We start from the raw sequence: 27,452 nt of genomic DNA, 5'->3' as shown, positions 1-27,452 counted from the left end.
CACACTACAGGTGGGTGACAGAGCAGAGACTAGAACCCACGTCCCCTTACTCCCAGCCAGGGATCTGTCCCCTAAAGTTTGTCCCAGAGGCTGTGAAGTGCCCCTGGCGTGGAGGAGAGAGGACTAGCCTGCTGGTCAGGAGGCCGAGTCTATCCCGTTTCTGCCAGCATCTTCACAAGCCACTCCTCTGACACGTCTCCAATCCCCGCCTGGCTGGGATGGTGCAAGAAACGTGACTTTGATATAAAGGTCTGTGCATAGCAGAGCAGGGGGGGATCCTGTGTGGAAGGAAGGGGCAGCCGCTGTCATCTGAGCCCTGGGGCCTTGAGCCATCAGACTCACATCTGAGGCAGGGCTGGAGCAAGGGCTACCCAGTCAGGTGAGCTTCGGCTCCCCACCGGCCACCTGAGCCGTCAGAACACTGGGACCTGCTGCTGTCCTGCTCTCAGGCTCAGTTTCCCCATCTGTACAATGGGGCTGAGGAAGGGGGCTGGATTGGCAGATGATCCCCGAGGGCGTGGAGCTCTGACATTCCAAGACTAACCCCACGACCCCATGCCAGGCCTCCTCCTCCCTCTGGCATCTTATTTATTCAGAGCATCCCTGGCACCCCCTTCCTCCTCAAGGCAGGGCTCCCCCCACCCCCATCTCAAAGCTATTTCTGCCCAGCCTGTGTCCTGCTGCCGGAGTGAGTGTCCTTCTGTCCCCTCAGGTGGCCACAGCCCCTTCGTAACTTTAACCAGCTCAGTGGCAGCTCTTCATCCTGCTCCTCCGTTCATTCTCATCTTAGCATTGCCCCAGCATGCACCCACCAAGCCAGCAGCAGGGGTGGGGCTCCTTTATGACACCTCTCTCTCCAGCCCCCCAATATCTAATCAGCAGGTCCTGCCGTTCTCAGCTAGATGAACCTCAAACCCATTTGTTTCTATCCGTCTCCCCCCCCGCCCCCCGCCCCCCGCCGGCTCAAACTAAGTCAATAGAGAAATGCTGGTAGAGCTCTCACCCTGGCTCAGTCTCTGCTCTCTGTTCCTAGGCAAGTTCCTTAAGTGCTCTCTGCCTCAGTTTCCCATCTAAAACCGGAATGATCACTGTATCTAGCTCATGGAGTCGGCCGAGGAGCAAGTGAGTCAAACGCATGTTGGGTGCAGCAAATTCACAACACCCTGGCTTTGTGGCCCGTCTGCACACATATGGATGTGTGTTCAGAGGAGTTCAGGGTCCCGTGTGCACATGTCCTGTGTGCATGTTGTATGTGCACAGGTTGTTTGTACGTATTTGATTGATGTGCCACACACGTGTGCACTGGGAGAGCACACAGGCAGTCGTCTGCTATGTGTGCATGTGCTGGGCACAGTGGGAGCTGTATGCATGCGTGTTTTGTGTGGCCGTTGCGTGCACATGTTGAGGGTCTGCATGAGGGCGGGCACACACATGGTCCGCTGTGCACGGATGTGTTTCTGAGGAGTGTGTGAACGAGTGCGTAGGCAGGAGTCTGTGCTGTGTGCGCACGTGCGCGCGGTGCGCAGGCCTCTGCCACTGGCAGCCGTGCAGGCCCCCCTCCCCCCGCCCCCCCCCCCCCGCCCCCGCCCTGCCTGTGTCGTGGGAGCCTCAGGACCCCGAGGGAGAGAAGCTGCTGTCGGCGGATGTGGCCAAGATGGACTGGATTTATTTAGATTAAGGCGGTGGGAAAGGAGTGGAGACTCATGTGTGCAGGAAGGAAAGAAGGCTAGGGCTCTGAGAAAGGCTCCCCAAGCTTGCTTGCTCCCCTGGACTTGGGGTCCTCACTTTGCTCCCCCAGGGGGTCCCTCTGATTCACTGTGAGGAGCTGGGAAGTTACTGACTCCATCCTTGGACTTCTGACCCCCAACCTGGCTAAAATAAAAGAGATCATGAGGGCTCCCTGGCACACGGCATTCTTCTCATGGGCAAAGGGGGCTCCCTCTCTCTGTTTCAGGGGCCTCCCTGGGCATGAGAGTTCGGCAAGTAGGGGGATGTCTGTTCCCTGACTGGGACTCCCACCTTGTCCCAGGTATCCCTCCCCCTGAAGAAGGGAATTATTGCAGGCAAGCCCCCCTCTCCCTCAAATCAGCTCTCTGACTCTCTCTGGGTAGCTGGACCCATGGCAGCCTCTGGGAAGCCCGACGAGGTCCACAAGGCGTTGGGTAGACAGCTAGGGGTGTCAGGGGCTCATCTGAGATGGCCCAGGAGGTCATGTCCATGTGCCTCAGGCCACACTCTGGTCCGTCCCAGGCCTGTGGCCTGTGGTCCATCCCACCCTTCCCCTGCCGCCTCCTGGATTTCCATGTCACCAGTTTATCTGTCTGAAAAAATCAAGCCCAGAGAGGGAAACAACTTGTCAAACCTCACACAGCAAGCTTGTGACTGAGTGGTCGGGGAAAGCAGTCCTTGAAGAGATGGTTACGAATTCTCACATGACTCCAGCCTCAGAAATGCAGCCCCTCCTTCTCCTCAGCCCCCAAACCACCCAGCTGCGGGAATTACAGTGACAGGAGCCTCCTCCTGGCAGCTTTAGAGCAGGATGGCTCTTGGAGATGGGCCTTTGTGAGGGCTGCTGGCTCCTTGTATGGATGGAGAAACAGAGTCGCAGAGCGAGCTAGAGACTTGCTCCGTCTCAGGGGGGTCTGAGGTCCCTGTGACCAGAGCCAAATGCCCATTTCATGAAGAGAGAAGCCAGTCCCAGATCCCCAGGAATCCACACTCTCTCTAAGGTGTCTCCACTTTCCCGAGCTCCTCTGACCAGCCTATCTAGCCTCTCCCCAGCGTCCAATTCTTCCGCCTTTTTGCTGTGTGACCGGGCCATGATTCTGTCCATCTTTGAACCTCTGCTGCTGGTTCAAGAAGACCCTTCCCAGCTGAGTCTCAGAAACTCTAAGCCGCCCCCAGCCCAGGCCCAGCAGGAGAGGAGCCAGGGTCAGGGGCTGCTGGCCCAGGGGGCCCAGCCCACACAGCCCAGGCTTCCAGAGCCAGGCCAGCCCCAACTGCAGTGACCTCCCATCTCCAGGCCAGCCGACCAAATTCCTCCTTTAGAATAATAAACAGTGCGGCCAGCCAAGGAGGCTGAGAGGGGAGGGGCAGGGAGGCTGAACTGACTCCCTCCCCCAGCCTCGGCTGCTAATGATTTTCTTTGGCTGAGATCTCTGGCAGGAAGGGGGGAGTCAGAGGGGCACCCACCGAGGGGCAGATGGGCCTCTGTGGGGGCTGCTGGCTCCACCATGGCGCTGCTCCCTCCCGTTGGAGGAGGCCTGGCATCCAGCTGGAGGGGCTGGGGCAGGAGGGATGGGGGAAGGAGGGGGTGCATCAGAAGGGCTGGGTTTTCAGCCTGGAACAATTGGGAGAGGGGAGCAATGAGGAGACCCTTAGGCAGGCTGCTCTGAAGGGATCAGGAGAAGGAGGAGATGAGTAGATTCACTCACAGAGCTTATCAGGGTGCTGGGCAGAGCGGAGACTGGGTGTCCACAGGCCAGGATGCTTGCCTCTGCCCCACCATCGAGTAACCGCAGCTTTGTAAGTGGTACACTCAGCATCACCTCATGTTGGGAGCTGGAGACGAAGGCCACAGAGAGAGTGATGGTGCAGAAGGTAGCCCTGCTGGGGCTCAGACCCGGACCCCAGCCTTGGACTGGAAACTGAAGGGGTGAGGGTGGGGGTGGGGGTGCAGCGGGGATGACCTGGGTGTGGGCTGGGGAGCAGGCCGGGCTGGGCAGCCACTCAGAGAAGTCAGCAGACCCACAGCCCCGGGAGGCTCCTTGTTGCCTCGTCATGTGGCTACTGCCCACATTTCTCGCTGTGACTCCCATCTGCTTCTGGGCTCCTTCCCGCCCATGCTGCAGGCGGACCCCTGCAAGCCTGGCTCTTGGTGGTTGTTTGGGATCCTTGGAGGCGGCGGCCACAGGAAGAGACAGAACAAAGACGCTCCCAATTCAGCCTGTCTTTCAGGGAGTGCCCCTGGTGCTGTCGCTTTCTGTCTCCATCACTGTCTCCCCTCTCTCCGCCGCTCTGCGTCTTCGTCTCTCTCCACCTCTATCAGTCCAGGTCTCTCTGTCTCTCTCTCAGACAAGCTCTGCTGTGTGACCTCGGGCAAACTTCTTTTTCTCTCAGAGCCTCAGTTTCCCCATCTGGACACTAGGGGTGGGGTGGGTTCAGCAGTCTCCACAGACCTAGCAGGGCTTACTGTGCAGTGGGGCCTCCCCGGGCCCCAGCCCCCGGCCCCTCTCCCCTGGGACTCCCTGCGCAGCTCAGGACCGAGGGTAGGGGGCCAGGTGTGGGGGGACTCCCCCCGCATTCCACAGCCCTGACTCCCCCGCTTCCCTTCCCACAGCCACCTCCACTTCCTGTTGTGCTTGTGGGGCTGTGGGAGTTCTCTGGGTTCTGGCTTACCCCCTCCTTCTCCTCCAGGCCTTTCATCACACTTTCCCAAATATTTGTCCTGGCAGATAAGAGCCTGGTATTGGAACTGTCACCAGGAGGACAGGCTGTTAGAGCTGGTGGGCCCCTGGACACCATCCAGTCCAAGCCCTCCTGCCCCGTGCTCCCCCGCCCCTGCCCCCCCCCAGTATACATAGAGACACTAAGGCCCAAAGAGAGGTGGGGGCTCAGCCAGGGTCACCATGGAGCCAAAGAAGGGTCCAGGCCCCTTGAGGCTGCGCCTCGTGCAGCGGGAGGGGACCTATGGGCAGGGGAGACCCCTCGCCGTGGAACACGAGTAGCCTTTGATTTCGGCACCTTGGACACGAAGGCTCGGTGGCCCAGGCTGGGGCTCACTCTGCAGGGCCCAGGTGCGAAGATGCCTCTGCCCGCCCCGGGCTCTGACTGGTCCCTGTTTAACTCTGCAGGACACCATGCTGCTTCTGAGTGCCATGCCAGCTCCTATCCTCAAAGGTAGGTAGACGGGGGCCTGGGAGGGGCCAGGGGGAGTCACTAAGCAGGACCCTGGAGCTGGCAGGGTAGAACATCAGAGCCTGGGAACCCAGGGGCACTGCTGTGCTCTCAGCCTCAACGTCCTGCCTTTCCACTGCCCACCCCTCAGCTCACTAACCCCAGTGGGTGCCCTGCTTGCCCAGAGCCTTTGGCTCAAATCCTTGCTTGGCCTTCCACCCCCATGCCCCTTCACCAGCTTTCTCACCCAACTCACTAAGAGTCACCCAGCCTCCCATCTCTTCTCAGCACTTGCTGGTATTGGTCTGGCATCGGTCTGGCAGGCCTGCTTCCGGTCTGGGACTCCCCACCCTGCCTGGACCCCTCATTGGCTGTGCACTCCCAAGTCCTGGCTGGGCTTCTCTCAGCACACCCTTCCCTCACTGCCCAGTACATGTCCTCGGCTCTCCAGGGGCTGGGCAGCTGACCAAGCAATCAATGGGCATTGGCCATCGATGACTAGGTGACAGCTTACTGAGGATGGCTGACTGGCTGGGGGGTGTAGGGTGGCTGACAGAATCCTTCCAGGGGATGTCAGCATGGGAAGTGGAGCCAGTCACTTGGCAGCCCCCAACTCCCATCCGCCTGAGTTCCCAGGGGTCTCAGCATCTCTCCTGCCTCAGTCTGCCCCACTCTGAGCTACCTTGCCCCACCCTCCCCAAGCAGAGCCACCTCTGGGCTTTGGGCAGAACCTGGGCAGCTGAGGCAGCTGTAGGGAAGAGGCTCCGAAAGTGACCTGGGAAATAATGCAGGAACTGGAGGCTGGGAACGACTTCCCAAGGATTTCCTGCCGCCTTTGTGAGAACGGGCCCACAGCCTGAGGCTGCCTGCTGAGGGACTCCGAGGCTGGGGGTGGACAGGCACTGAGGTCAGGAGGCCAGGAGGCCCTGGGCCCGCGCGCTGAGCGAGCAGGCCTCCGCGCCGTGGGTTCCCGGCTATGTTTGGATTCGGGAGGTGTGGTGGTCAAGGGCTGTGCGTATGTGTCAGCTCTGGGGAGAGGTGCGGAGGCTCCTGGCCTCTGACATCTTACCGGACGCCTCCTCTCCCCAAGGCCGGGCGCTGCTGCTGCCCCTGCTGCTGTTGCTGGGACCGCAGGCTTCCCGAGGTCTGGTCATCACCCCTCCGGGGCCAGAGCTCGTCCTCAATGTCTCCAGCACCTTGGTTCTGACCTGCTCGGGCCCAGACCCGGTGGTGTGGAAACGGATGTCCAAGCAGCCTCCGCAAGAAATGGGCAGGACCCAGGATGGCAATTTCTCCAGCATCCTGACGCTGACCAATGTCACTGGGACAGACACGGGAGAATACTTTTGTGCCTATAATAGCTCCCATGAGCTGGAGGCTGGTGAGCAAAAACGGCTCTACATCTTTGTGCCAGGTAAGGCCCCGGCCTGCGCTCCCGCCCTTCCTCCTCAACTGCAGGCATCTGGGGAGCTCAGGGGGTGCTTCAGTGACGCGGGGACATGCAGCCGCCTTAGAAATGCAGACGAATCGTGGAATCCAGCCTGGCTCAGCCCAGGAGTATGTTCATTCCCACCCCTTGGTCTGAGTATCCATCTGCTCCCTGGCAGCCCACCCCATTCCCGGCTCCCAAGGACTCTGCATTCTCAGCTGGTTCCAATACACTCCCTCTGGGCCTCTACGTCCCATCGCCCCCATTCCCCACGCGCCAGGTACCAGCTGCCCTTCAACTGGGGGCTTCCCCACCCTGGTACTGTCCACATCAAATGTTAAAGCTCGAAGGGACTTCCGAGAGCATCCTGATTCTGTAATGGGAAAACTGGGGGCCAGAAAGGGAAATAGGCCTGCTCAAGGTCACACAGCAATTCTGGGGCTAGCCAGAAACCCAGCTCCCCCTGACCCTCCTTTTTAACCCCACCCCCACCCCTGGCAGATCCCACCATGGGCTTCCTCCCGATCTCCCCCGAGGAGTTTTTCATCTTTCTCACGGAAGTAACCGAGACCACCATCCCATGCCGAGTGACGGACCCACAGCTGGTGGTGACACTGCATGAGAAGAAGGTGGATGACCCACTGCCCATCCCCTACGACCACCAACGTGGCTTCTCTGGGACCTTTGAGGACAAGACCTATGTCTGCAAAACCACCATTGGGGACAAGGAGGTGGATTCCGAGCCCTACTACGTCTACAGCCTCCAGGGTGAGCCCCCTTTAGGCCTGGTGCTCAGCAGACGCAAGTAGGACCGTTCACAGAGGTATAGCCCTTCCCAACGTGTGTGGCTCCGTTTTCCACTGGATTATAGTTACAGCCTGTGAAGGCAGGTCCCGTTTCTCCGTTGTACAGATGAGGAAGCGGAGGCTCAGGAAGAGGATGGAATTTGCCCAAGGTCCCTGGGATGTGTTAGTGGCAGAGCTGGGTGGCATATAGTTGTGGGCAAAGGCACAGGCTTAGGAGCCTGTGGGGTTTGAATCCCAGCTCTGCCACTTCCTGCCTCAGTGACTGTGCCCAGAGCACACCATCTCTCCGAGCCTGCTTCTCTTCTCCTGCTGTAAACGGGATGATTGGAAAGATGGAATAGCCGAGACCGGTTTGGCTCAGTGGATAGAGCGTCGGCCTGTGGACTGAAGGGTCCCGGGTTCGATTCCAGTCAAGGGCATGTACCTGGGTTGCGGGCACATCCCCAGTGGGAGATGTGCAGGAGGCAGCTGATCGATGTTTCTCTCTCATCGATGTTTCTAACTCTCTATCTCTCTCCCTTCCTCTCTGTAAAAAATCAATAAAATATATATTTTAAAAAAAAGAAAGATGGAATAAAACAGAAAATGGAGGGGATCTGGTACGCAGTAAATTGCCTGGGAAGACTTTGATTTCCAGACTTATCCCTTCTGGAATGTCAGCTCCGCAAGGACAGGAATTTTGTCTGTTGTGTTTACTGCTAAAGCCCCAGTGCCTGGAATAGTACTTGGCATAGAGCAGATATTTAATAAATGTTTGCTGAATAAATGAATCTTCCATATCAATCATCCCTTCCCTCTCTGGACCCTGACCCCATCCCCAAGCTGAAGTGCCGGGAGCCGGCTGGGGGTGACTTCCTCAGACCTAAGCCCGTCTCTCTCCACCAGCGTCATCCATCAACGTCTCAATGAGTGCAGCGCAGACTGTGGTCCGCCAGGGCGAGAACATCACCATCACGTGCATTGTGACTGGGAACGAGGTGGTCAACTTCGAGTGGACGTACCCCCGCGAGGAGGTAATGCTGGGCCAGGGGTTGAAGGAAGGGCCAGGCAGGGATGGCTACCTTGACTGGCAGCCTGCCTTCTTGGACGCTTCCTGACTTGGGGGACCTGTCCTACCTGTCCCTACAGAGTGGGCGGCTAGTGGAGCCAGTGACCGACTTTGACATTCCCCACATCCGCTCCACCCTGCACATCCCCAGTGCCGAGCTGGGCGACTCGGGGACCTACATCTGCAATGTATCCGAGAGTGTGTACGACAATCAGGATGAAAAAGCCATCAACGTCACCGTGGTTGGTGCGTTCCTTGGGCTCAGCCCGGCCCTCGTTCTGAGCTGGATCCACACCCTGTCACAGCCCCGGGATACCTTCAGCCCAGCTCTAGCCACATTTCAAACCAAAGCTCCATTTCCAGGAGAAACCCAAATCAAGACGCAGTGCCAACCCCAACTCTAACCCTAATCCCACCTAGACTCTCCTCCTCGCCAGAAGCCTGGCCCCACCCCAGTGTCTAATCCCAGACTCCATCCCAGGCCCAGGCAGCCCCATCCCTGAATCCAACCAGGCTGCAACTCATCTCAGCCCCCAGCCCGGGTGAGAACTACAACGCCAGCCTCCATCTGAAACCTGGTCTCCAAACCAGTGTCAGCCCTAAATCTGACTCAATTCCAGCCCCAGCCCCAACTTCAATCCCAGCTCAGGTAGTTCCTAAAGCTGAGGCCCTGCCTCCAGAAGCCCCGCCCCCAGAGACACGGTCCTATTGGTGGCTGGGCACAGCCCTGCCCTGACAGCCGCCCCTTGCAGAGAGTGGCTATGTGCGCCTGCTGAGGGAGCTGGACGCTGTACAGTTCGCGGAATTGCACCGGAGCCGGACCCTGCAGGTGGTGTTCGAGGCCTACCCGCCGCCCACTGTCATGTGGTTGAAGGACAACCACACCCTGGGTGACTCCAGCGCCGGCGAGATCGCCCTGTCCACGCGCAATGTGTCCGAGACTCGGTGAGCAGCCGGCTGCCTGCTCCATTCTGGAAGTTAGGGTCTGCAGCTGCCAGACAGCCCACAGCCTTCAGCTACTCCACACACCTAGGCCCATCCTTCAGCTACTCCACAAACCTGGGCCCATCCTTCCTGAGGGCCCACTATGTGTCAGGCACCCCGCCAGGTGCTGTGCTAGGCCCTGGGGATGCTGTGGAGAACAGGACACACAGTTCCATGCCTCCTAGAGTTTCCGGTCTAGTGGGGAAACAGACACTGGTCAGATGGTCTCCCAGATGTGTAGTTGTCCTTGTGATGGGTGGAGCCATCAGGGGGCAGCTGAGGAGAAAAAAGCAGGATGGCTGAGGAAGAGGGTGCCAGGCAGGCCCCTGCCACCTATGCATGGTGGGAGCCCTGAGGCTGGGGATCAGCAGGCTGGCCTGAGCTACCAATGTTGGGATAAAGCAGTGTCAGACCCTTCTGTAAGACAAGAGATGCAGAGGAGGGCAATGGTGCTAGCCCTTCATCCCCAACCCTCCTAGCCTCCCTCTTGGCTCAGTGGAACTGCCTATGGGTGGGGAGCCAGGAGACTAATTCTGTGGGTGATCCGCAAGCCCCTCCCCCCCCAGCCATGTCTGTACAAGGAGGGTGGGGAGGGCTGTATGCATTATTGCAGCGCTGACAGCTGGGTCTCCTGGCCTGGCCTGCCCCCCAGGTATGTGTCAGAACTGACCCTGGTGCGGGTGAAGGTGGCTGAGGCTGGTCACTACACCATGCGGGCCTTCCATGAGGACGCCGAGGCCCTGGTCTCCTTCCAGCTGCAAATCAATGGTGAGGAGCCCTGCACCCCCCTTCCCCTCCCCTCCCACCCCCATTTCCTCTCCCTCCCTACACTGTCACCCACCCCTAGGAGGAGCAGGAGAGGGAGCCTCAGGAGACAGGGTTCCAGTGTTAGCTCCAACGCTGACCTGCTGCTCTGTGCACACCCCCTCTCTGGGGCTCAGTTTCCCCAGCTGTACAAGTTGGCCATTGGGCTAGACTGGTGTTTCAAAACCTCAGGCATTCATGTGCCAATGCCACGATTTTCCCTTCTCACATGCCCCTTAAACTACACTACTCATGAAATAGGTATTTATTGAACAACTCCAGTATGCCCGTCTCTTCAAGGTTCTTGAGGCCCTGCCTTTGTGTGGCTGGTGGGGGAAGACAACCATTCAACAGTAGGGCTAAAATCCCCAGCAAATTATGTGGAAGGTTAGAAGGTAACAAGCACTGTGAAAGGAATAGCAAACGCTGCCGGGTGGGGTGTGGGGGAGGATTGAGAGCTCTGGGGGGCAGGGTTGCCCTTTTAAATAGCAGTGATGGGGCTGGCCTCACGGAGGTGACAGTTGCGTGAAGACTTGAAGAAGGTGAGGGCATTAGCCGAGTGGCTATTTGAGGAAAGGGCATACCAGGCAGTGTAGACAGGAGTCACGGCAGAAAGGCCTGAGCGGCCGGAACAGTGTGGTGGGGAGAGTGGTGGGAGACGAGGTCAGAGCTGGGACGGGGCAGTGGTGGGGTGGACGGGACAGATTGTGCAGGTCCTCATGGGCTCTTGGGTGGACTTGGGCTTTTTCTGTGACTAAAATGAAGAGTCACTGCAGGGTTTTGAGCAGAGGAATGACATGATAGTGACTTAATGTTTTGCCCATTGACTTTCTAAAAACGTGTTTTGAAAGAGAATTTAACCTCTCAGTTGTGGATGGGAAACACTGTTAAGCATCATAAATATAAAGCACCACTAAATCGACTCCAAGACAACAAAGCGATGCTATTAAGCTATTAAACTCGAGCTCCCTGCTCTTGCCTTCCCAGGGCCCTGAGGCCTGCTCTCTCTTTGTTAAAAGGGGAGATTAGCAAGTCTCTGAGAGGTGTTAAAGACAGACTAGCACCCTGCCGGGGCTTCCCCTTTGAAGTACCCCGAAGGGGAATCCGCCAGAAGGGGAATCCGCCAGTTTTCACACGGGGATTCCTAGTATTTAACGTTCACCTGCAGTCTGCAGCTCCCCTCCCCCAGGGAGACTCTGGACCATGTCCTGCCTCCCAGAGGATCTTGCTCACTACCTGCCTGCTCTGACCTTCCCTCCGCCTGGCCCCATGCCTTCTCCATGCAGTGCCTGTCCATGTGCTGGAGCTGAGTGAGAGCCATCCTGCCGACGGGGAGCAGACAGTCCGCTGTCGCGGCCGGGGCATGCCTCAGCCGCACCTCACCTGGTCTATCTGCAGTGACCTCAAAAGGTGAGCAGAACACCTGCCTCAGTCTCCCAGGGAACCCACAGCTGGCTGGAAGGACCCACCGAAGGTCATCTAGTCCAGCCCCTTCCTCCGGGCACATTGTTCCGGGCTAGAGTCACATCCTAGAAGATGTGGCTTCGTGGAGATGCCCTGCACGACCTAAATTGCCCCCTTTTCCTTAACTTTATTCTGAGGGTCAAACGAAGGGAATGGAATTTGTGAATCAGGCTTCTCAGTTCTGGGGGAGGAGCGCCCCCTGCTGGTCAGTCAGTCGAGGGACCGCAGAAGAGCCGGCTCAGGGTCAGGAAGCGGGAAGTAGCCTAGAGGCTCCTGCGGAGGGCAGGGCCTGCCAGCTGACCTGGCTGGCTCCCTGGGCAGGTGTCCGCGCGAGTTGCCACCCACGCCGCTGGGGAACAGTTCGGAGGAGGCGAGCCAGCTGGAGACTAACGTGACGTACTGGGCGGAGGAGCAGCAGTTCGAGGTGGTGAGCACGCTGCGCCTGCGCCGCGTGGATCAGCCGCTATCTGTGCGCTGCACGCTGCGAAACCTGCTGGGCGATGATGTGCAGGAGGTCACCCTGGTGCCCCAGTGTGAGTCACCCAGCCTTAGTGGCCCCCCAATGACCCCTCACCCCCACCTCCAGCCTGCCACACTTGTGACTGTGCCCGTGTGCCCGAGTCAGCATGTCCACGGGCACTCCGCTCACCGGAGTATGTTCCTACGCTCACACAACAGCACAGTATTGCCACATGTGTACATCCACAAGCATATGTCTGAAAACCATGGCTATGAATAACCGTGTCTCCTTATGCCCAGTGTGTGTACACTATGTGTGTCGTAAGCCATGTACATGAGCATGCCTGACCCTTAGACATGGGCACAAACCCTCCAAATGTAGGTTTGTAAACATGTATTGAAGAATGCACCCAGATCCATGTGTAAACCCACGAGTGTTGGTCTATGCATGTCCTTGTGGGTGCACAGTCCCATACAAGTGTGTAAGCATGCATGTACAATTCCTGTGCATGTGGGCAACTGGCATGGTGCATGTCTGTGAGCATGGAGAGGAAAGGTGAGCCACAGCCTGGCCGCCAGGAGCTTGCATCTGATCTGGAGCCATGGCAGACAGGCCACACTGACCCCTGCAAGGGCTGAAGGGATAGGGAGGCCGTAGCGATCTGAACAGTGGGTAGTTACTGAAGGGCATGGGTATTTATGGGAGAAGCTGAAGGTGTGGCCCAGAGGGAGAGGCTGAGGGTCTGACATTATAGCCTGTGGGAGGGAATGAGAGGGGGCTTCTGTTCTGGGCAGGGTGGGCAGAGAGGGATCTGTGGTATTGGAGGTGGGGTGAGAAAGGTAGCTGCCAAGTGCCCTGTTGGCTTATGGCCAGCTCTTGTCTCTACCTCCAGCCCTGCCCTTCAAGGTGGTGGTGATCTCGGCCATCCTGGCTTTGGTGGTCCTCACGATCATCTCCCTCATCATCCTCATCATGCTCTGGCAGAAGGTAAGCCCCGCCCTTGCCTAAGGGATACAGATTGGCACACGATTATATTGTATGGACACCCCCCACCCCCACCCCCCGCCGTCCTTGAATCCCGCAGGATCTGGCCACATCTGGGGCCCAGCACGGGATTCAGGTGTAAAATGACGTAGAGAGATGCTGGAAGTCTGAGCTACCTCTATCCCCAGCAGCCCGGTCTTAGGCCATCAGGGTTCCCTGTCTCTATTGCTCCCCTGTCCGGGTCCTGCTCGGACATCACTCCTGCCCCTCCCAGACACAGGGTATGGGACCTGCTGGGTAGACTGCATGGGCCCCAGGATCCTTCCAGCTCTTACCCACAGAGACTCCAGGATCCTGCTGAACTGCATTCTAATCCTGTTACTCTGCAATTTCCATGTTCTGTTCTGAGATTTCATCATTCCATGCTTCAGACATTTTAAGATTCCTGAGTTAGGATTACAGTGCCACACAGTCTATCTTTCTAAGATTCCAGTCCAGTGATTTCAACACTTCATGGTTTCAAGATCCCACTGTTACATCTTTCTGAGATTCCTGCTGTGACTGACCCAGTGTGGAGACGGCTGTCCACATCCAGCAGAGTACCCCTGCCTGGTGTCACGTTCTGGGGCCGTGTGCTCCTTTATTCCCATCTGAGGAGCAGCTGAGGCCCTGAGAGAAGCTGGGGAGGAGGTTCTGATGAGCTGGGCCCTTGGCTGTCAGCTACTCCTCAGCCACTTCTCAGCCCCTTGGCATCAGTTCCCACTGAACCCATGAAGGCCTTGGCTCTATCCATAACTTGCTGTGTGACTTCAGCTATGCCCCTGCCCCTCTCTGGGCCTCTGGGTCTCCTGCCCCATCCGTTCCATAAGGGGCTGGACCTAGGGGGCCTCAAGACCTCCTCTCATGACCCATCCCCGGTCTTGGTCCTGCAGAAGCCCCGCTATGAGATCCGATGGAAGGTGATTGAATCTGTGAGCTCCGATGGCCATGAGTACATCTACGTGGACCCTATGCAGCTGCCCTACGACTCCACCTGGGAGCTGCCCCGGGACCAGCTTGTGCTTGGTCAGTTCGAGGAGCCCTCACCGGCACTGTGTGGACATGGGGCGGGTGGGAAGATGACCCGAGGTCTGGTCCCAGCTTGGCCGTGACTAGCTTTGAGACTTAGGGCCGATGGATGTCTTGCCCTCTCAGCCCTCAGTCCCTTGTTTGTACAATGGGGACAAGACAATCCCCCAGGGACCATCCAGCATGGAGGTCCTATGATCCTATGACTGTGAGATGGGACCCTTTGTGACGAGAAAGGAAGTATTAATTGAGGACAGGCCTGTGCTTAGTCTAGCTGGGAGGCTGAGGGGTGCAGAGGAGCTGTGCTCCCCTCTGAGGAGGGAGGAAGGCTTCCAGGGACTAAGATGGGCCAGAAAGCAGACAGGACTTCGGTGAGACACCAGGAAGGACCGTGAAGCGCTGTGGTTTTAGGAGCCTCATTGGGGGGAACATCTTAAGTCCATGGTAGTTGAGGGCGGGGATGCAGCTTCCTGGTGGGTCAGGAGCTGAGGGATCATCTTTTTCCAGGACGTACCCTCGGCTCTGGGGCCTTTGGGCAGGTGGTGGAGGCCACGGCTCACGGCCTGAGCCATTCTCAGGCCACTATGAAAGTGGCCGTCAAGATGCTGAAATGTGAGTCCTGGGAGCTTCCCCCACTTCTCTCCTGCCCGTCCCTGCATACCAGGCACTCCCAGAGCAGGCCAGGCCTGATTCAGATTCGGAATCGGATTCACTGGGCACGAGGAGTACCGTCACTCTGCGTGCGGCCAGCCCCACTCTGAGGAAAGAGGCTTCCAAACCCCGCTCCCACCTCTGGCAGCCTCTTCCCTCCCCTGCTCCCTCCCCCCACCTCTTCCCCTCTCCTCGCATGTGGGTCCTTGCCACCCTTGGCCACCTGTGTCTTACAGCACAGACTTGGGCCAGAATAGGCCCCAGTGGGGCCTTCGTGGGGCCCCCGTGACGGGGCCAGGCCTGAGGCCCCCTCTCTCCCTCAGCCACAGCCCGCAGCAGTGAGAAGCAAGCCCTCATGTCAGAGCTGAAGATCATGAGTCACCTCGGGCCCCACCTGAACGTGGTCAATCTGCTGGGAGCCTGCACCAAAGGAGGTACAGACCCAATTGCCCAGAGGATTCTGGGAAATGCCAGTGGCCAACGCCTGGCCCTCTCCACCGCTCCTCAGTCCAGGGACATCAGGACACTCGAGTTGGAGCGTCCAACCCCCTCACTTTCCAGAGCCAGATGGATATGGGATTTAGAAACGCACAGCATCACAGCACTGACAAGGCCAGAGGGCTGTTCAGGCCATCAGTCCATGGTTCCCAAATTAGGGGATCCTCTGATATTTTTAAATTTTTTCAATATATTTTATAATTGAATTTATTGGGGTGACATCTATCTATACAAAACCCTAATTTGCAAATCAACCAAATGGTGGAATGACCAGTCACTATGACACGCACTGACCACCAGGGGGAAGACGCTCAATGCAGGATCTGCCCCCAGCCTGCAGGTCCCGACTAGCGGTGGTGGGGGGGGGTGGGACCGGCAAGTGGGTGGCGCCAGGCCAGCCAAGGCAGTTGTGAGCAGGGGCCCCGATCACTCCGCTTGTCACCCCACAGATTGGCCCTGATCGCCAGCCAGGCCTAGGAACCTTACCCGTGCACGAATTTCATGCACTGGGCCTCTAGTTGGTTAATAAAACCATACAGGTTTCAAGTGTGCCACTCAACAAAACACCACCTACACACTGCATTATATGCTCACCACCAAAGTCAAATCTCTTTCCACCACCGTTCATCCCCCCTTTTTCCTCATCCACCTCTCCCTTCCCCCCTTTTCCCTCTGGCAATCACCATACTGTTGTCTGTGTCTGTATTTTTGTTTTATTTTTTTCTTGATACATTTTAACAACTGTAATAAAGGATAGCTCGTGCGACACTGAGATGAGTTGTGTCCCCACTACTGGAGACCACCAGCCTGCTAACTGGGAGCTGCCTTCATTCAGGTCATAGAATCAAGCCTTTCTGGCTAAGCATGTTTATTTGAAACTGTGATTACAAGTTAGGCTGTCAGGCTGCAAAAATAATGTTATTGCCATTTACAGTTGCTTATTGTGAGGTTTGGGATTTTCCTCAATATTACACAACCAAAAAAATACAGAAGTACATTGCACACACAGGCCAGTTTATGTCTGCAGTGACCACCCCATTTCACAACTTTTGTCCCCATTAATATCTTCAAGTTCCCACAGATTGACTTTAAGTAAGTGTACTGTATTTAAATTTGAGCAGTAACCTGATAGTAAATAATTGCCACTATTTGCTTTATAAACTAGGGTCCAAAATAAGCTTCAGTTTGAAAACCTATCAACAACAGCTGGCCCCATTTAACAGATGGGGAAGGTGAGGCTCAGGGAAACTATGTACCTTGCTCATGGTTACAGAGGCAGGAAAAGAACCCAGGTTTGCCTGGAGCCAAAGCCTCTTCGCCTTTTTACCAAGCCGCCTCTCCCACGGGCAGCCTGTCATTACTCTCATGGCCCTTAACGGAAGCCGAGGCCTCCCTGGGGACTGTCCCTGAGCCTGTCCCTCCGCAGGGCCCATCTACATCATCACCGAGTACTGCCGCTACGGGGACCTGGTGGACTACCTGCACCGCAACAAGCACACCTTCCTGCAGCACTGCTCCGACAAGCGCCACCAGCCCGGCACCGAGCTCTACAGCAACGCTCTGCCGGTCGGGCTCCCGCTGCCCAGGTACCTGGAGGAAGGTGGGGAGGCCCGAGGAGCACCTGCTTGCTCCCTCCTTGTCCAGTACAGGAAACTGAGGCTGGGGAGGGTAGAGTGGGCCCGGGTCTTGGCCACCCCAGAAGACATGACAAGAACACTGATGATAATGGTGGGAACTGCTGCCACCTACTGGCTGTCTGCAGTGTGCTAGGCCCTGTGCTAAGCACTGCAGATGTGACCCCTTGGTCCCTCCCATGGTCCCCAGGCCTGACTCCACGCCCTACTCCTCGCTTAGCTCCCACACCCTCTGCACACCAGCCTCTCTGTGCCCTGAGGTCAACCTAGCCCCTTCCTTCTTCTTTTCCAAAAATAACACCTTCGTTCTCTTGCTGGTTACAAAAGCAATATGTAGTTATTGCAGAGACAAGAGTAACTTTAGAAAAGCATTAAAAGACAGTAAAACTCATCCCTGTCCTCCCCAACATTTTGATCCATTTTCTTCCAGTCTTTTTTCCACCTATAGAGACACGTGTCTGTAGTTCCCCAGCTCTTCAGGGAGCTGATGCTGCAGGCAGAGGCTTCATTCAGATCATAGCTTGGCCTGAGCTCTCTGAGGACACACACTGGGTCCTATGTCATCTTGGCAGGCCCGGGGCCCAACTCAGGGCCCCACAGGTTGGTTAAAAGGGCTCTCGAGCTCACTCACATGACCGTGACAGACTGGAGGAGGAGGACTGAGTGAGGTTGAGAAGAAACACCTGAGTGATGGGGCCTTGAGGCCCCAGTGGTGAGCAGAGGGGCAGGAGGGGGACAAGAAGGGAAAGCCTGTGACCTCTCCTTCTGTGACACTCCTCTCGCCCTCAGCCACATGTCTCCCGGGGAGAGTGACGGTGGCTACATGGACATGAGCAAGGACGAATCGGTGGACTACGTGCCCATGCTGGACATGAAAGGAGACATCAAATATGCAGACATCGAGTCCTCCAATTACATGGCTCCTTATGATAACTACGTCCCCTCTGGTGGGTGCGCGGGGTCCTCTCACCTGTATGGCCCTCGCACCTGCACAATGACACATTCTTTTCAAAGCCTTTCACATGTCCCGCTGGAGAACAGCCCTGGGAGGGAGCTGGCCTTGTGCCCATTTCATAGATGCAGAAACTGAGGGCAGCCACCTGCCCAAAGCTGCTGTGGTGGAGCCCCAATATGAACTCCAGTTTCTGGGTCCAGACTTATACATGCAGCCTACATGGAGGGGAAGCTACGGTCGGGGAGTACCTGGCCTCCTGGGCCTTGGGGAAGAGGGATCAGCTCAGAGTAGGCCCCAGGCTGAGCTGGCGCCCCTGTAAAGGGCAGGCCAGGCCGAGTGGTCTGGGGAAAATTTGCTGAGTTTTTCTGGACAAGAAAGGCTCTGGTAAAGTAGGAGAGGTTAGATATTTAGAAACTGCTTTCCTTTGGGGGAGATGTAGAGGATCAGTAGCCCCTGTCTCGGACAGTTAGCCTCCAGGAGCCAAAGAGCAGAGGCCCGTGGGCCATGGGAACAAGACGTACTGACCTTCTGCTCTCCTCTAGCGCCCGAGAGGACCTGTCGAGCGACCCTGATCAACGAGTCCCCGGTGCTTAGCTACACGGATCTTGTGGGTTTCAGCTACCAGGTGGCCAATGGCATGGAGTTCCTGGCCTCCAAGAATGTACGTGTGGTCCCAGTGGGCAGATGGAGGTCCTGGGGAGGTGGGTCACCCAGCCACCCAGGTCCTCCAGGTACACTGCTCTACACAGTAGCTTTGCCCCGTCGGGTGGATGAGGACAGTGAATGCCCTCACCACGTGGCCCCTCTCCCCTGTGTGGTCCCCACCCCACGTGGCCCCTCTCCCCTGTGTGGTCCCCACCCCACGTGGCCCCTCCCCCCTGTGTGGTCCCCACCCCACGTGGCCCCTCTCCCCTGTGTGGTCCCTCACACCACGTGGCCCCTCTCCCCTGTGTGGTCCCCACCCCACGTGGCCCCTCCCCCCTGTGTGGTCCCCCACCCCACATGGCCCCTCTCCCCTGTGTGGTCTCCACCCCATGTGGCCCCTCTCACCTGTGTGGTCCCCACACCACATGGCCCCTCTCCCCTGTGTGGTCCCCCACACCACATGGCCCCTCTCCCCTGTGTGGTCCCCACACCACATGGCCCCTCTCACCTGTGTGGTCCCCCACACCACGTGGCCCCTCTCCCCTGTGTGGTCCCCACACCACATGGCCCCTCTCCCCTGTGTGGTCCCCCACACCACATGGTCCCTCTCCCCTGTGTGGTCCCCCACACCACATGGCCCCTCTCACCTGTGTGGTCCCCCACACCACGTGGCCCCTCCCCCCTGTGTGGTCCCCCACACCACATGGTCCCTCTCCCCTGTGTGGTCCCCCACACCACATGGCCCCTCTCCCCTGTGTGGTCCCCACACCACATGGCCCCTCTCACCTGTGTGGTCCCCCACACCACGTGGCCCCTCCCCCCTCTGTGGTCCCCCACACCACGTGGCCCCTCCCCCCTCTGTGGTCCCTCACACCACGTGGCCCCTCTCATCTGGACATGATGCATTTTTCCCAAAGCACTTGACACAGAGGGTCTTTCCCCACAATTGCCCAAGGCCTAGCTCCCATCCTCCCCTCCCCCAGTGTGTCCACCGAGACCTGGCAGCCAGGAATGTGCTCATCTGTGAAGGCAAGCTGGTCAAAATCTGTGACTTCGGCCTTGCTCGTGACATCATGCGCGACTCTAACTACATCTCCAAAGGCAGCGTGAGTACCTTCCCCACCCCCTGCGTCTCTGCCCCTCCCGGTCAGCCTGGCTGCGGCTCAGAGGGGATCAGGTCAGGGCTCCTCATGGTCTGACCTGCCCAGCAGTGACGGCTCTGCCTGCCCAGCCATGTGTGCAGGGACAGGAAGGGAGCCACGAGCTGGGCATGGGGTGGGAGCAGGCAGAGATGCTGAGGCTTGCAGGGTGAGCTCGGGCTCAGATTTGCTGGTCATGACAGGGGGCAAGGGACCAGCTGTAATGGGTCCCGGGGAGTTTGGAGGGGGAGCAGGCCAAATGTGTTGTCCCAACGGTGGCTGGAGGCAGAGGAGGAAGCCGAGGTGTCAGCTGAGACAGGTGGATAGGTGGCAGGCAGGATCTGGTTAAAATATGACCACCAGCCTCCCATTCATATCCCCACTTTCTACACTGGGACAGTGAACCCCAGAGCTGGAGGGACGCTAGGCCGCGGAGATCGGAGGCAGCCAGGATCAGAGCCGGGTGGACCTTGGCATGTCCCTGGCTCCCACGCTGCCCTGCTAGCTCAGTCAGGGGCTCTCCAGGTCAGGGAGGAAGCCTGCTCCGTGAGGAGCCTCAGACCCTGGGGTGACCATGACCGCAGCTGCGGGAAAAGGAACTCAGCTGCCTGACCCTCTGGCCAGCACTGGGATGGACATGGGAACCGTGTGCCAGCAGATAGGCCCTCAGGGCCAGGGAGGGAGAGGAGCTGGGTGGGAACTGCCAGGTCTCCCCCCTTCCCCCCCCCTGCCCCCGCCGCCTCCCGTCCAGGTGCAGGGTGGGGCTCAGCTCCTCCTCGCCCTCAGACGGACCCGCCCTCCCGCAGACCTTCCTGCCGCTGAAGTGGATGGCCCCCGAGAGCATCTTCAACAGCCTCTACACCACCCTGAGCGACGTGTGGTCCTTTGGGATCCTTCTCTGGGAGATCTTCACCCTGGGTATGCCTCCTTCTCCCCACGGTCCTCAGCGGCCTGGCGGGGCACCCTCCCTGACCACTCACACCTCCAGCCTGGCAGGGCTGTGATCAGACTCTGGGACAGTGATCAGGGCTCAGGCTCAGGCTCAGGGCCCAGCTCTGCTGCTTTCTTCCTGCTGTGTGTCCTTGGCAAGGCTCTAGCCCGCTCTGGACCTCTTTACCTCCCCATCTGAGTGTCCAGGGGTTTGGACAGTGACGTCCGAAAGCCTGCCTGGCTCTGGGAGGGTTGCAGCCTGTCCAGAGCCATGAAGGAGCCACAGTTCTCAATCCCAAGGTCACCTTCCCCACCACCCAGCCCTGGCACGAAGGTTTCTCACTACTTTTCAACACGCCTGAGCCCGTGTATCTCCTCTCTTGTCTTTGCTCCCTGGCAGGTGGCACCCCTTACCCAGAGCTGCCCATGAATGAGCAGTTTTACAATGCCATCAAGCGGGGCTACCGCATGGCCCAGCCTGCCCACGCCTCCGACGAGATGTGAGTGGCGCATTTGGGAAAACGTTTTGGGTGCAAACCATAGATACCCCACTTTACCAGCTTAAGCCAACAGTAGCTTGATTGGTGCAGAGATCTAGAAAAACCGAGGTCTAGCTGGATCCAGGTGTGCAGCTGAGGTCATCGGCGATCTCTCCTTCTACCCCGGGCTCCGCTCTCTCTGCCGGCTTCCTATTCAGGCTGGCACTGCCCAGTGGCTGCATCCTGGCTGCTTTCACCTCAGTTCCAGCAAAAGACCAGAGCTGATTGTTGTGGCTCAGCTGGGGTCATGTGCCCATCCAGAACCAGCCACTGAGCTGAGGGGATGCAAACTCCTACTGGTCAGGCCTGGGTCACATGCTCACCCAGGCATGGCCAACCCCATTGAACCACTGAGCCAGGGCTGGAGGGAGGGCTTCCCAAGGGGATATCCAGGCGCGACTACGGGAAAACAACACCTATCCACCCCCCTTCCCCAATCCTTCATGGCTCACCTTTCCGGGGTGGCAGCCGCCTCACCACCCCTCCCCCCCGCCCGTGCCCTGTGTCAGAGACCCTGACCCCTTGTGCCTCTCCCCAGCTACGAGATCATGCAGAAGTGCTGGGAAGAGAAGTTTGAGATCCGCCCCCCCTTCTCCCAGCTGGTGCTGCTTCTGGAGAGGCTGCTGGGCGAGGGTTACAAAAAGGTATGTCGAGGCAGCGTTGGGGAGGGACGGAGAGTTCTGGTCCAGAAGTCAGACACCGGCACAAGGCTGCTGTAACATGCCGGTATTTGGGAGGCCACCCTGTACCCTCACCTGACCTCAGTTTCCCTGCTGGAACCAATAAGGGATGGGCTGGAGACAGGAGTTTATTTTAGCAGCACAGAGAGTTCTGAAATGAAACCCACGTGGAAGCTGATGGGTTTAAAGTAGAGAAGGGAGCCCAGCGCGCCCGTCATCCTGCATCCTGCCTCACGCCGTCTCACCTGGGCCAAATCTTGCGTCTCCATCAGAGGCCTGCACTTCCTGAGGCTAGATGACTGCTGAGGGCCTGGCCACTTGGGCCCCATCCGGGCTCAGACACGGCAGATGGAGCCAGCTGGTCCACACCTCCCTGCCCACAGCAGGAACTAGAGCAGGGAGATGCCCGTCTCCTTTGGCCCAGACACAGCCCCTTCCCTAGGCCCATTCCTAACCCCGCTCCTGCCCCGGGTCTGGTTACACTCAGGGACCCGTGAGCTGGAGTCGGGTGGTCCCCATTCGGAAGTTTGGGAAACGGGACCCACTGAAGGAGGTTGAGGCAGGATGAGACAGCACCTGTCTGGTCTGAAGTGGGCGACGTGTTAGCGTCTCGGGTGCTGGTCCCCTGGCAGCCCCCTCCCTGGGTGGCCCTAAGCTCACCTTGTCTTGTGAGACTTTGGACAATTGTGCTTCCCCTCTGAGCACCAGTTGCCGAATTTCCACAAGACGCGAGTGACTGGGTCAGAATCTAACTGTTGGACGACCCCTAAAGGCTTTCCTGACCCGGCCTTCCCTGTCTCTTGGGTGCCCCCTGCCCCTCGGAGCAGAAGTACCAGCAGGTGGACGAGGAGTTTCTGAGGAGCGACCACCCGGCTGTCCTTCGGTCCCAAGCCCGCTTCCCCGGCTTCCCTGGCCTCCGATCCCCGCTGGACACCAGCTCAGTCCTCTATACGGCTGTGCAGCCCAACGAGGGGGACAATGACTATATCATCCCCCTGCCCGACCCCAAACCCGAGGCTGCTGATGAGGGCCCATTGGAGGGCTCCCCCAGCCTTGCCAGGTAATCACTGTGGCCCAGGGTGTGCAATACTGTGCACAGTGTGTGTGTGTGTGTCTATGGCATCAGGCTTGCCTTAGAAGTAAGTTCCTAGAGTGAGCACTTATTCCTGCCAGTGAATTGAACTCATTTGACCTCTGATGCCCTCAAGTGGAAAGGGCAGGTTGGTGAGAGAAAGAATGGGCTGGGATTTATCTGCAAAGTAGTTGTTTCCTTTAAAGGAGCCCTCATAGGCCCAGCCAGCATGGCTCAGTGGTTGAGTGTCAACCTTTGAACCAGGAGGTCACATTGTGATCCTGGTCAGGGCACATGCCCGGGTTGCAGGCTCAATCCCAAGGGAGGGCATGCAGGAGGCAGCCAACCAGTGATTCTCTCATTATTGATGTTTCTCTCTCGTGCCCTTCCTCTCTGAAATCAATAAAAGTCTATTTTAAGTTGACTGATTGATTTCAGAGAGAAAGAGAGAGAGAGAGAGAGAGAGAGAGAGAGAGAGAGAGAGAGAGAGAGAGAGAGAGAACTTGCAACCTGAGCAAGTGCCCTGACCAGGAATCCGACTTGACTTCCTGGTTCATAGGTCAATGCTCAGCCACGAAGCCACACCAGAGTCAGGCTCTCTCTATATATTTAAACAACAAATAGGCCATCTGCTCTCTCCCCTCTAGGCCCTGTCCTAGCCATAAGGAGGAGAGGAAGAAACCTAATTATCACCCCAGCTCCCATGTGTTCCCATGGGGCATTGCCAGCCCCAGGCCTGAGGTCTGTCCTTAGAACCACGCCTTGGGGGCTCTGGGGAGCTGGCGTGGTTGTAGGAGGCAGAGGTGCCTACAGTTCAGGCCAGAATTCAGACTGGGAAGCAGGTTCGTGCTTTCCTTGCCTTGGGATGTGGTGAAGTTAGAGAATGGGGAGGGCTTTGGAGGAAGTCCCAGCTATTGCCTGGACTTGCTGTTCAGACAGTGTTCCCCCTTGGCTGGAGAGAAGGGTTCCCCATGAGGCCAGACCCAGCCCACAGTGAAGTGGCAGGAGCCCCACCTGGGTCCCAGCTCTGCTTGGAGACCTGCAGGTGCCTGCTCTCTCTGAGCACGAGGAGCACACAGGACTTAGAAGGCCCCCGGCCTGTGGAAGCAGCTAACAGTCCAAGGCTCCGGTAGACAGTGTGCAGAGGACTTAAGCTCAGGGTTCAAACAGCTTGGGGTGCGAATGCCACCCCCCACCCCCGCCATGTGTGCCCTCAGGCAAGCTGCTTGCCGTCTCTGAACTTCATTTTCCTCATCTGTAAAATGAAAACCATCAGCCCTTCAGTTTGGAGGTTGCTGTGAGGGTTACATGAGGCAGTATACACCTTCAGGGGTGCAGGAGATGGCGACACTGATGAGTGAGGAGTAGGCTTTGGAGGAGCCGGATCGGCTATGAAGCGCTGTGTGGTGCCGAACAATGACCGAACCTCTCTGAGCGGCACTTTCCTCACGGTGCCTGCCCTGCATAGTCCTTACAAGGATTAATGAGCCAAAGGGCATAACGCGCACAGTGCCAGGCCGGACACAGAAAGCTCTTGAACGCCATTGTTGTTTTACTGTGCTTTCCTTCAGCCTCTCGCTCACTGGCCTTCTCCCTCTAGCTCCACCCTGAATGAAGTCAACACCTCCTCGACCATCTCCTGTGACAGCCCCCTGGAGCCCCAAGAGGAACCAGAACCAGAGCCCCAGCCTGAGTCCCAGGCGCAGCCAGAAGCAGAGCCGGAGTGGCTGCCGGAGTCAAGCTGCCCCGGGCACCAGGCTGAGGCAGAGGACAGCTTCCTGTAGGGGGCTGGCCCCCACCCTGCCCTGCCCGAAGCTCCCCCTCTACCTCCCAGCACCCCGCGCCTGCTGGCCTGGCCTGCCGGGCCTCCCATCGCTGTCCCATCAGCTTTTGCTCCTGACATGTTGTACCCCAACCCCTGGGGCTGGCTTAGGAGGCAGGAGCCCTGCAGCGGCCACGACCAGCCCTCTGTTCTGGGGAGGCCATGTGACTCTGAGCCAGAGTTCTCCCAAAGGACTCAGTTGGCCCATCTGTAAGATGGGGAAGTCAGACTTGGTGACCCACAATCTGGGGTTCTCCCCCTGGCTGACGGGGGGAAAGCTGGAATCCTGGGAGATTCTCAAGGTTCATGAGGTGGTAGAGGAACTGTTTTCTGTTCTGCCAGCCACCCCGCAAGGAGCTCAGCTCTCTCCTTGTACTTTATCTGCCCCAAAGCTGGGGAGGGGACCTGGTGTCTCTGGCTCCTGGCTTAGCTGGGACCTGGCCTTGGACAGTGTTGCCTCCTCCCTCAACGCCAGTCTTCACTCTCCCAGGCCCGAGCTGGTCTGGGGCCGTCCATGCTTAATGAGAGCTAGGGGCTGAGCCAAAGCCAGGACATTCGGGCTGGTAGCCCCTGCCCCAGGCACATGGAGCCACCTCCCCATGGCTCCTGTGTCCTCATCACTGCCAGTCTTATCCATCACCAGTCTCCAGGGCCGGCCGGACCCACATCTGTGATGAGTGTGTGACGTGCCTGTGCGACGTATCCACACGTGAGGACCAGTTTGTGGACCGTATGCGCACTGGACCCGCCGAGAGGCCGTGCAGGAATCCCTGGCCCTCTCTGGGCCCGCTTTCCCGGTTGAAATGAGCAGGTTGAACTCATTGACTTCTGGTGCCTGCCAGCACGAACATTCTGAAATATTCCTAGGGTGCACACTTGCCCGGATAAAGCAAAGCCAAACACCCCAAACCTCCATCCTGGGGGTCAGCTGGGATCTGAGATTCCAGTCCACATACACACTCCAGGCATTCAGCAACGTGCCCCTTCCCCAGGCCCCGGCAAGTCCCAAAAGGCCAGCTGCCCAGGCCTGGACTCGAGGGACAGCAGGGACACGGGAAGACCACGGGAGCCCTTTCAGCACCCACAATGACCTCTGGAGCTGCCCGGGGCCACGGAGGCGGAGAGGGCCAATCAGAGCGCCCGGTGTGCCTCCCGCTCCAGCACCTGCTGTCCAGGTCTGTGCTGAAGACAGTGCACAGTTAGGGGCCCCAGGGGCTCTGGAAACGACAAGAAGACTTGGAAGGGAACCTGGGAAAGGGGTACAAGAGGTGGGTACTCTGAGGGTTGCCTTCTCGCCTGAGGTCTGGCTTGTCACTGCCCAGGCCCACTCACCGCACTGTCTCTGCCAGCCACCCAGCCCAGTGGGCATTGAAGTGCTCAAGGAGTGAGGGCTGTGGCCAAGACGGCAGGGGGTGAAGGGGGTGGCACCACCCCCTATGCTGTTGGCACCTCCCTGCCCTGGGCCCCTAGGAGAGGGACTGGGCCCTCACTACGGTACCAAAGATGTAATCACCTAGGTTTACAAGTATTTTTAGGACTCACATTAACTCACATTTATACCACAGAAGTGCTATTTTATATGCCAGCAAAATTTCCTATCCGTGTACGTTTTTGTAAGGGAAAGATTTTAATATTAAACTGGTGCTTCTCACAGACTTGGTGATCTCTGGCGGCTTTGGGAACCTGTGTCTGGCTGGTGGCGGGAGTGGAATGGGGCCAACAGGCCTCACCCCAGCCACAGGGACCCCACCCAGGTCCCTTCAGCACTGAGTCTGGTTCCATGGAAGATGGGCATTTTCACACCCCACCCCACCCGACCCCACCCCTTGCTAGTAGCTGGGTGACCTGGACACTGGGCTTCGGTTTTCCAAGCTGGGAAATGGGAGGGCTCCCCTGGCTCTGCAGGTGCCTGGCCCCAGGGTGGGCAGGACTGTTCACAGGCTCAGAAGCCTGAGGCCCTCCTGCCGTCCCACCCCACCCACCCCACGCCACCATGTGCTTTGGCTTTGGCTATTAAGCTTCCCCCCGCCCCGCCCTCCCCATCCACTCTGCCTGGGGCCAGGTTGTGTCCGCAGTGACTCCTGAGAGGCGCGGCGTCCACTACAGCCCAGGATCCAGGCCCCATGAGCAATGGGGTCCCAGGTAGGAGGAGGGCAGACAGAGCACCCAAGGGGACAGAGCGGGAAGAAGTGAGGAGACAGGGTGAAGGGGAAAGGAAGAGGAATGAAGAAGGATGTTGGGGCGTGCAGCCAGGGCAAGGCCAGGGAGGGAGAGGGGCTGGCTGTGGCTCTGAGGGCAGGCTCGCCAGGCTGGGCAGAGGGGTGCACACCTGGTAGGCCCCCGCCCCTCACGACTGCAGGAGTTCAGGGGTGTGGGGCTGCCGTGAGCCAGGCATCCTGGTACCTGTTGGTCAGCTCGGTTCCTCCCATTGACTCCACTGCCCGGTCCAGCTGGGAGACCCTGGCAGGAGCAGGGGCCAGAGGCCACCGAGCTACCAGGGGCAGGGGGCCAACTGCAGGGGTCCTGGGCCCAGGTTGGACCTTCCTGGGCCTCCCACCTGGGCCCTTTGGGAGAGGTCATCTGAGGTGGAACCAGGTTTGTCACAGCTCACGGTGTGACCTTGGCCATCCCTTGCTCTCTCTGAGCTGGGGAGGGGCATCTTGCTGGGGGAGGGCACCTTGTTTTGGAGCCTTTCCCTCAACTGCCTCCAGGAGTCTGGGGCTGTGGCTGCTCTGGGGAAAGGAAGGGAGACGGGGCAGCTCTGACTCACGTCCCAGCCCAGCCGCCAACTCAGGAGCAGCTGAGCCAGGCCAGGGGAAACCCCGCCAGAGGCAGGGCCCAGCCAGGCCAAGCCCACCCTCCCGGGGTCCTGACTTCAGAAAACAACAGAGCCCGTGACCCTTCTCTGCTGGCTGTGGTAGCCGATGAATAAGCCAATCCCGTA

The 27,452-nt window shown here is 58.3% G+C and overlaps 1 protein-coding gene across 1 annotated transcript in view; it reads left to right on the top strand.

Annotated features, from left to right (window-relative positions):
* PDGFRB (platelet derived growth factor receptor beta) overlaps positions 1-26,163 on the top strand; it is a 37,014-nt gene extending 10,851 nt beyond the window's left edge. Inside the window, exons 2-23 of the mRNA XM_059698895.1 lie at positions 4,854-4,899; positions 5,987-6,310; positions 6,827-7,093; positions 8,017-8,144; positions 8,260-8,425; positions 8,932-9,124; positions 9,816-9,931; positions 11,254-11,377; positions 11,753-11,964; positions 12,784-12,878; positions 13,808-13,940; positions 14,451-14,555; positions 14,918-15,028; positions 16,519-16,678; positions 17,516-17,673; positions 18,224-18,342; positions 19,310-19,432; positions 20,272-20,383; positions 20,796-20,895; positions 21,473-21,578; positions 22,442-22,674; positions 24,287-26,163. Of these exons, the coding sequence (XP_059554878.1) occupies positions 4,860-4,899; positions 5,987-6,310; positions 6,827-7,093; positions 8,017-8,144; positions 8,260-8,425; positions 8,932-9,124; positions 9,816-9,931; positions 11,254-11,377; positions 11,753-11,964; positions 12,784-12,878; positions 13,808-13,940; positions 14,451-14,555; positions 14,918-15,028; positions 16,519-16,678; positions 17,516-17,673; positions 18,224-18,342; positions 19,310-19,432; positions 20,272-20,383; positions 20,796-20,895; positions 21,473-21,578; positions 22,442-22,674; positions 24,287-24,470 (3,309 nt within the window). The 5' untranslated portion in view covers positions 4,854-4,859 and the 3' untranslated portion in view covers positions 24,471-26,163. The remainder of the gene's footprint in view (positions 1-4,853; positions 4,900-5,986; positions 6,311-6,826; positions 7,094-8,016; positions 8,145-8,259; positions 8,426-8,931; positions 9,125-9,815; positions 9,932-11,253; positions 11,378-11,752; positions 11,965-12,783; positions 12,879-13,807; positions 13,941-14,450; positions 14,556-14,917; positions 15,029-16,518; positions 16,679-17,515; positions 17,674-18,223; positions 18,343-19,309; positions 19,433-20,271; positions 20,384-20,795; positions 20,896-21,472; positions 21,579-22,441; positions 22,675-24,286) is intronic.
* The last annotated feature ends 1,289 nt before the right edge of the window (positions 26,164-27,452 follow it).

Source organism: Myotis daubentonii, chromosome 5, assembly GCF_963259705.1.
Source record: "Myotis daubentonii chromosome 5, mMyoDau2.1, whole genome shotgun sequence".
NCBI lineage: Eukaryota > Metazoa > Chordata > Mammalia > Chiroptera > Vespertilionidae > Myotis > Myotis daubentonii.
This window is presented reverse-complemented; position numbering and strand designations above follow the sequence as displayed.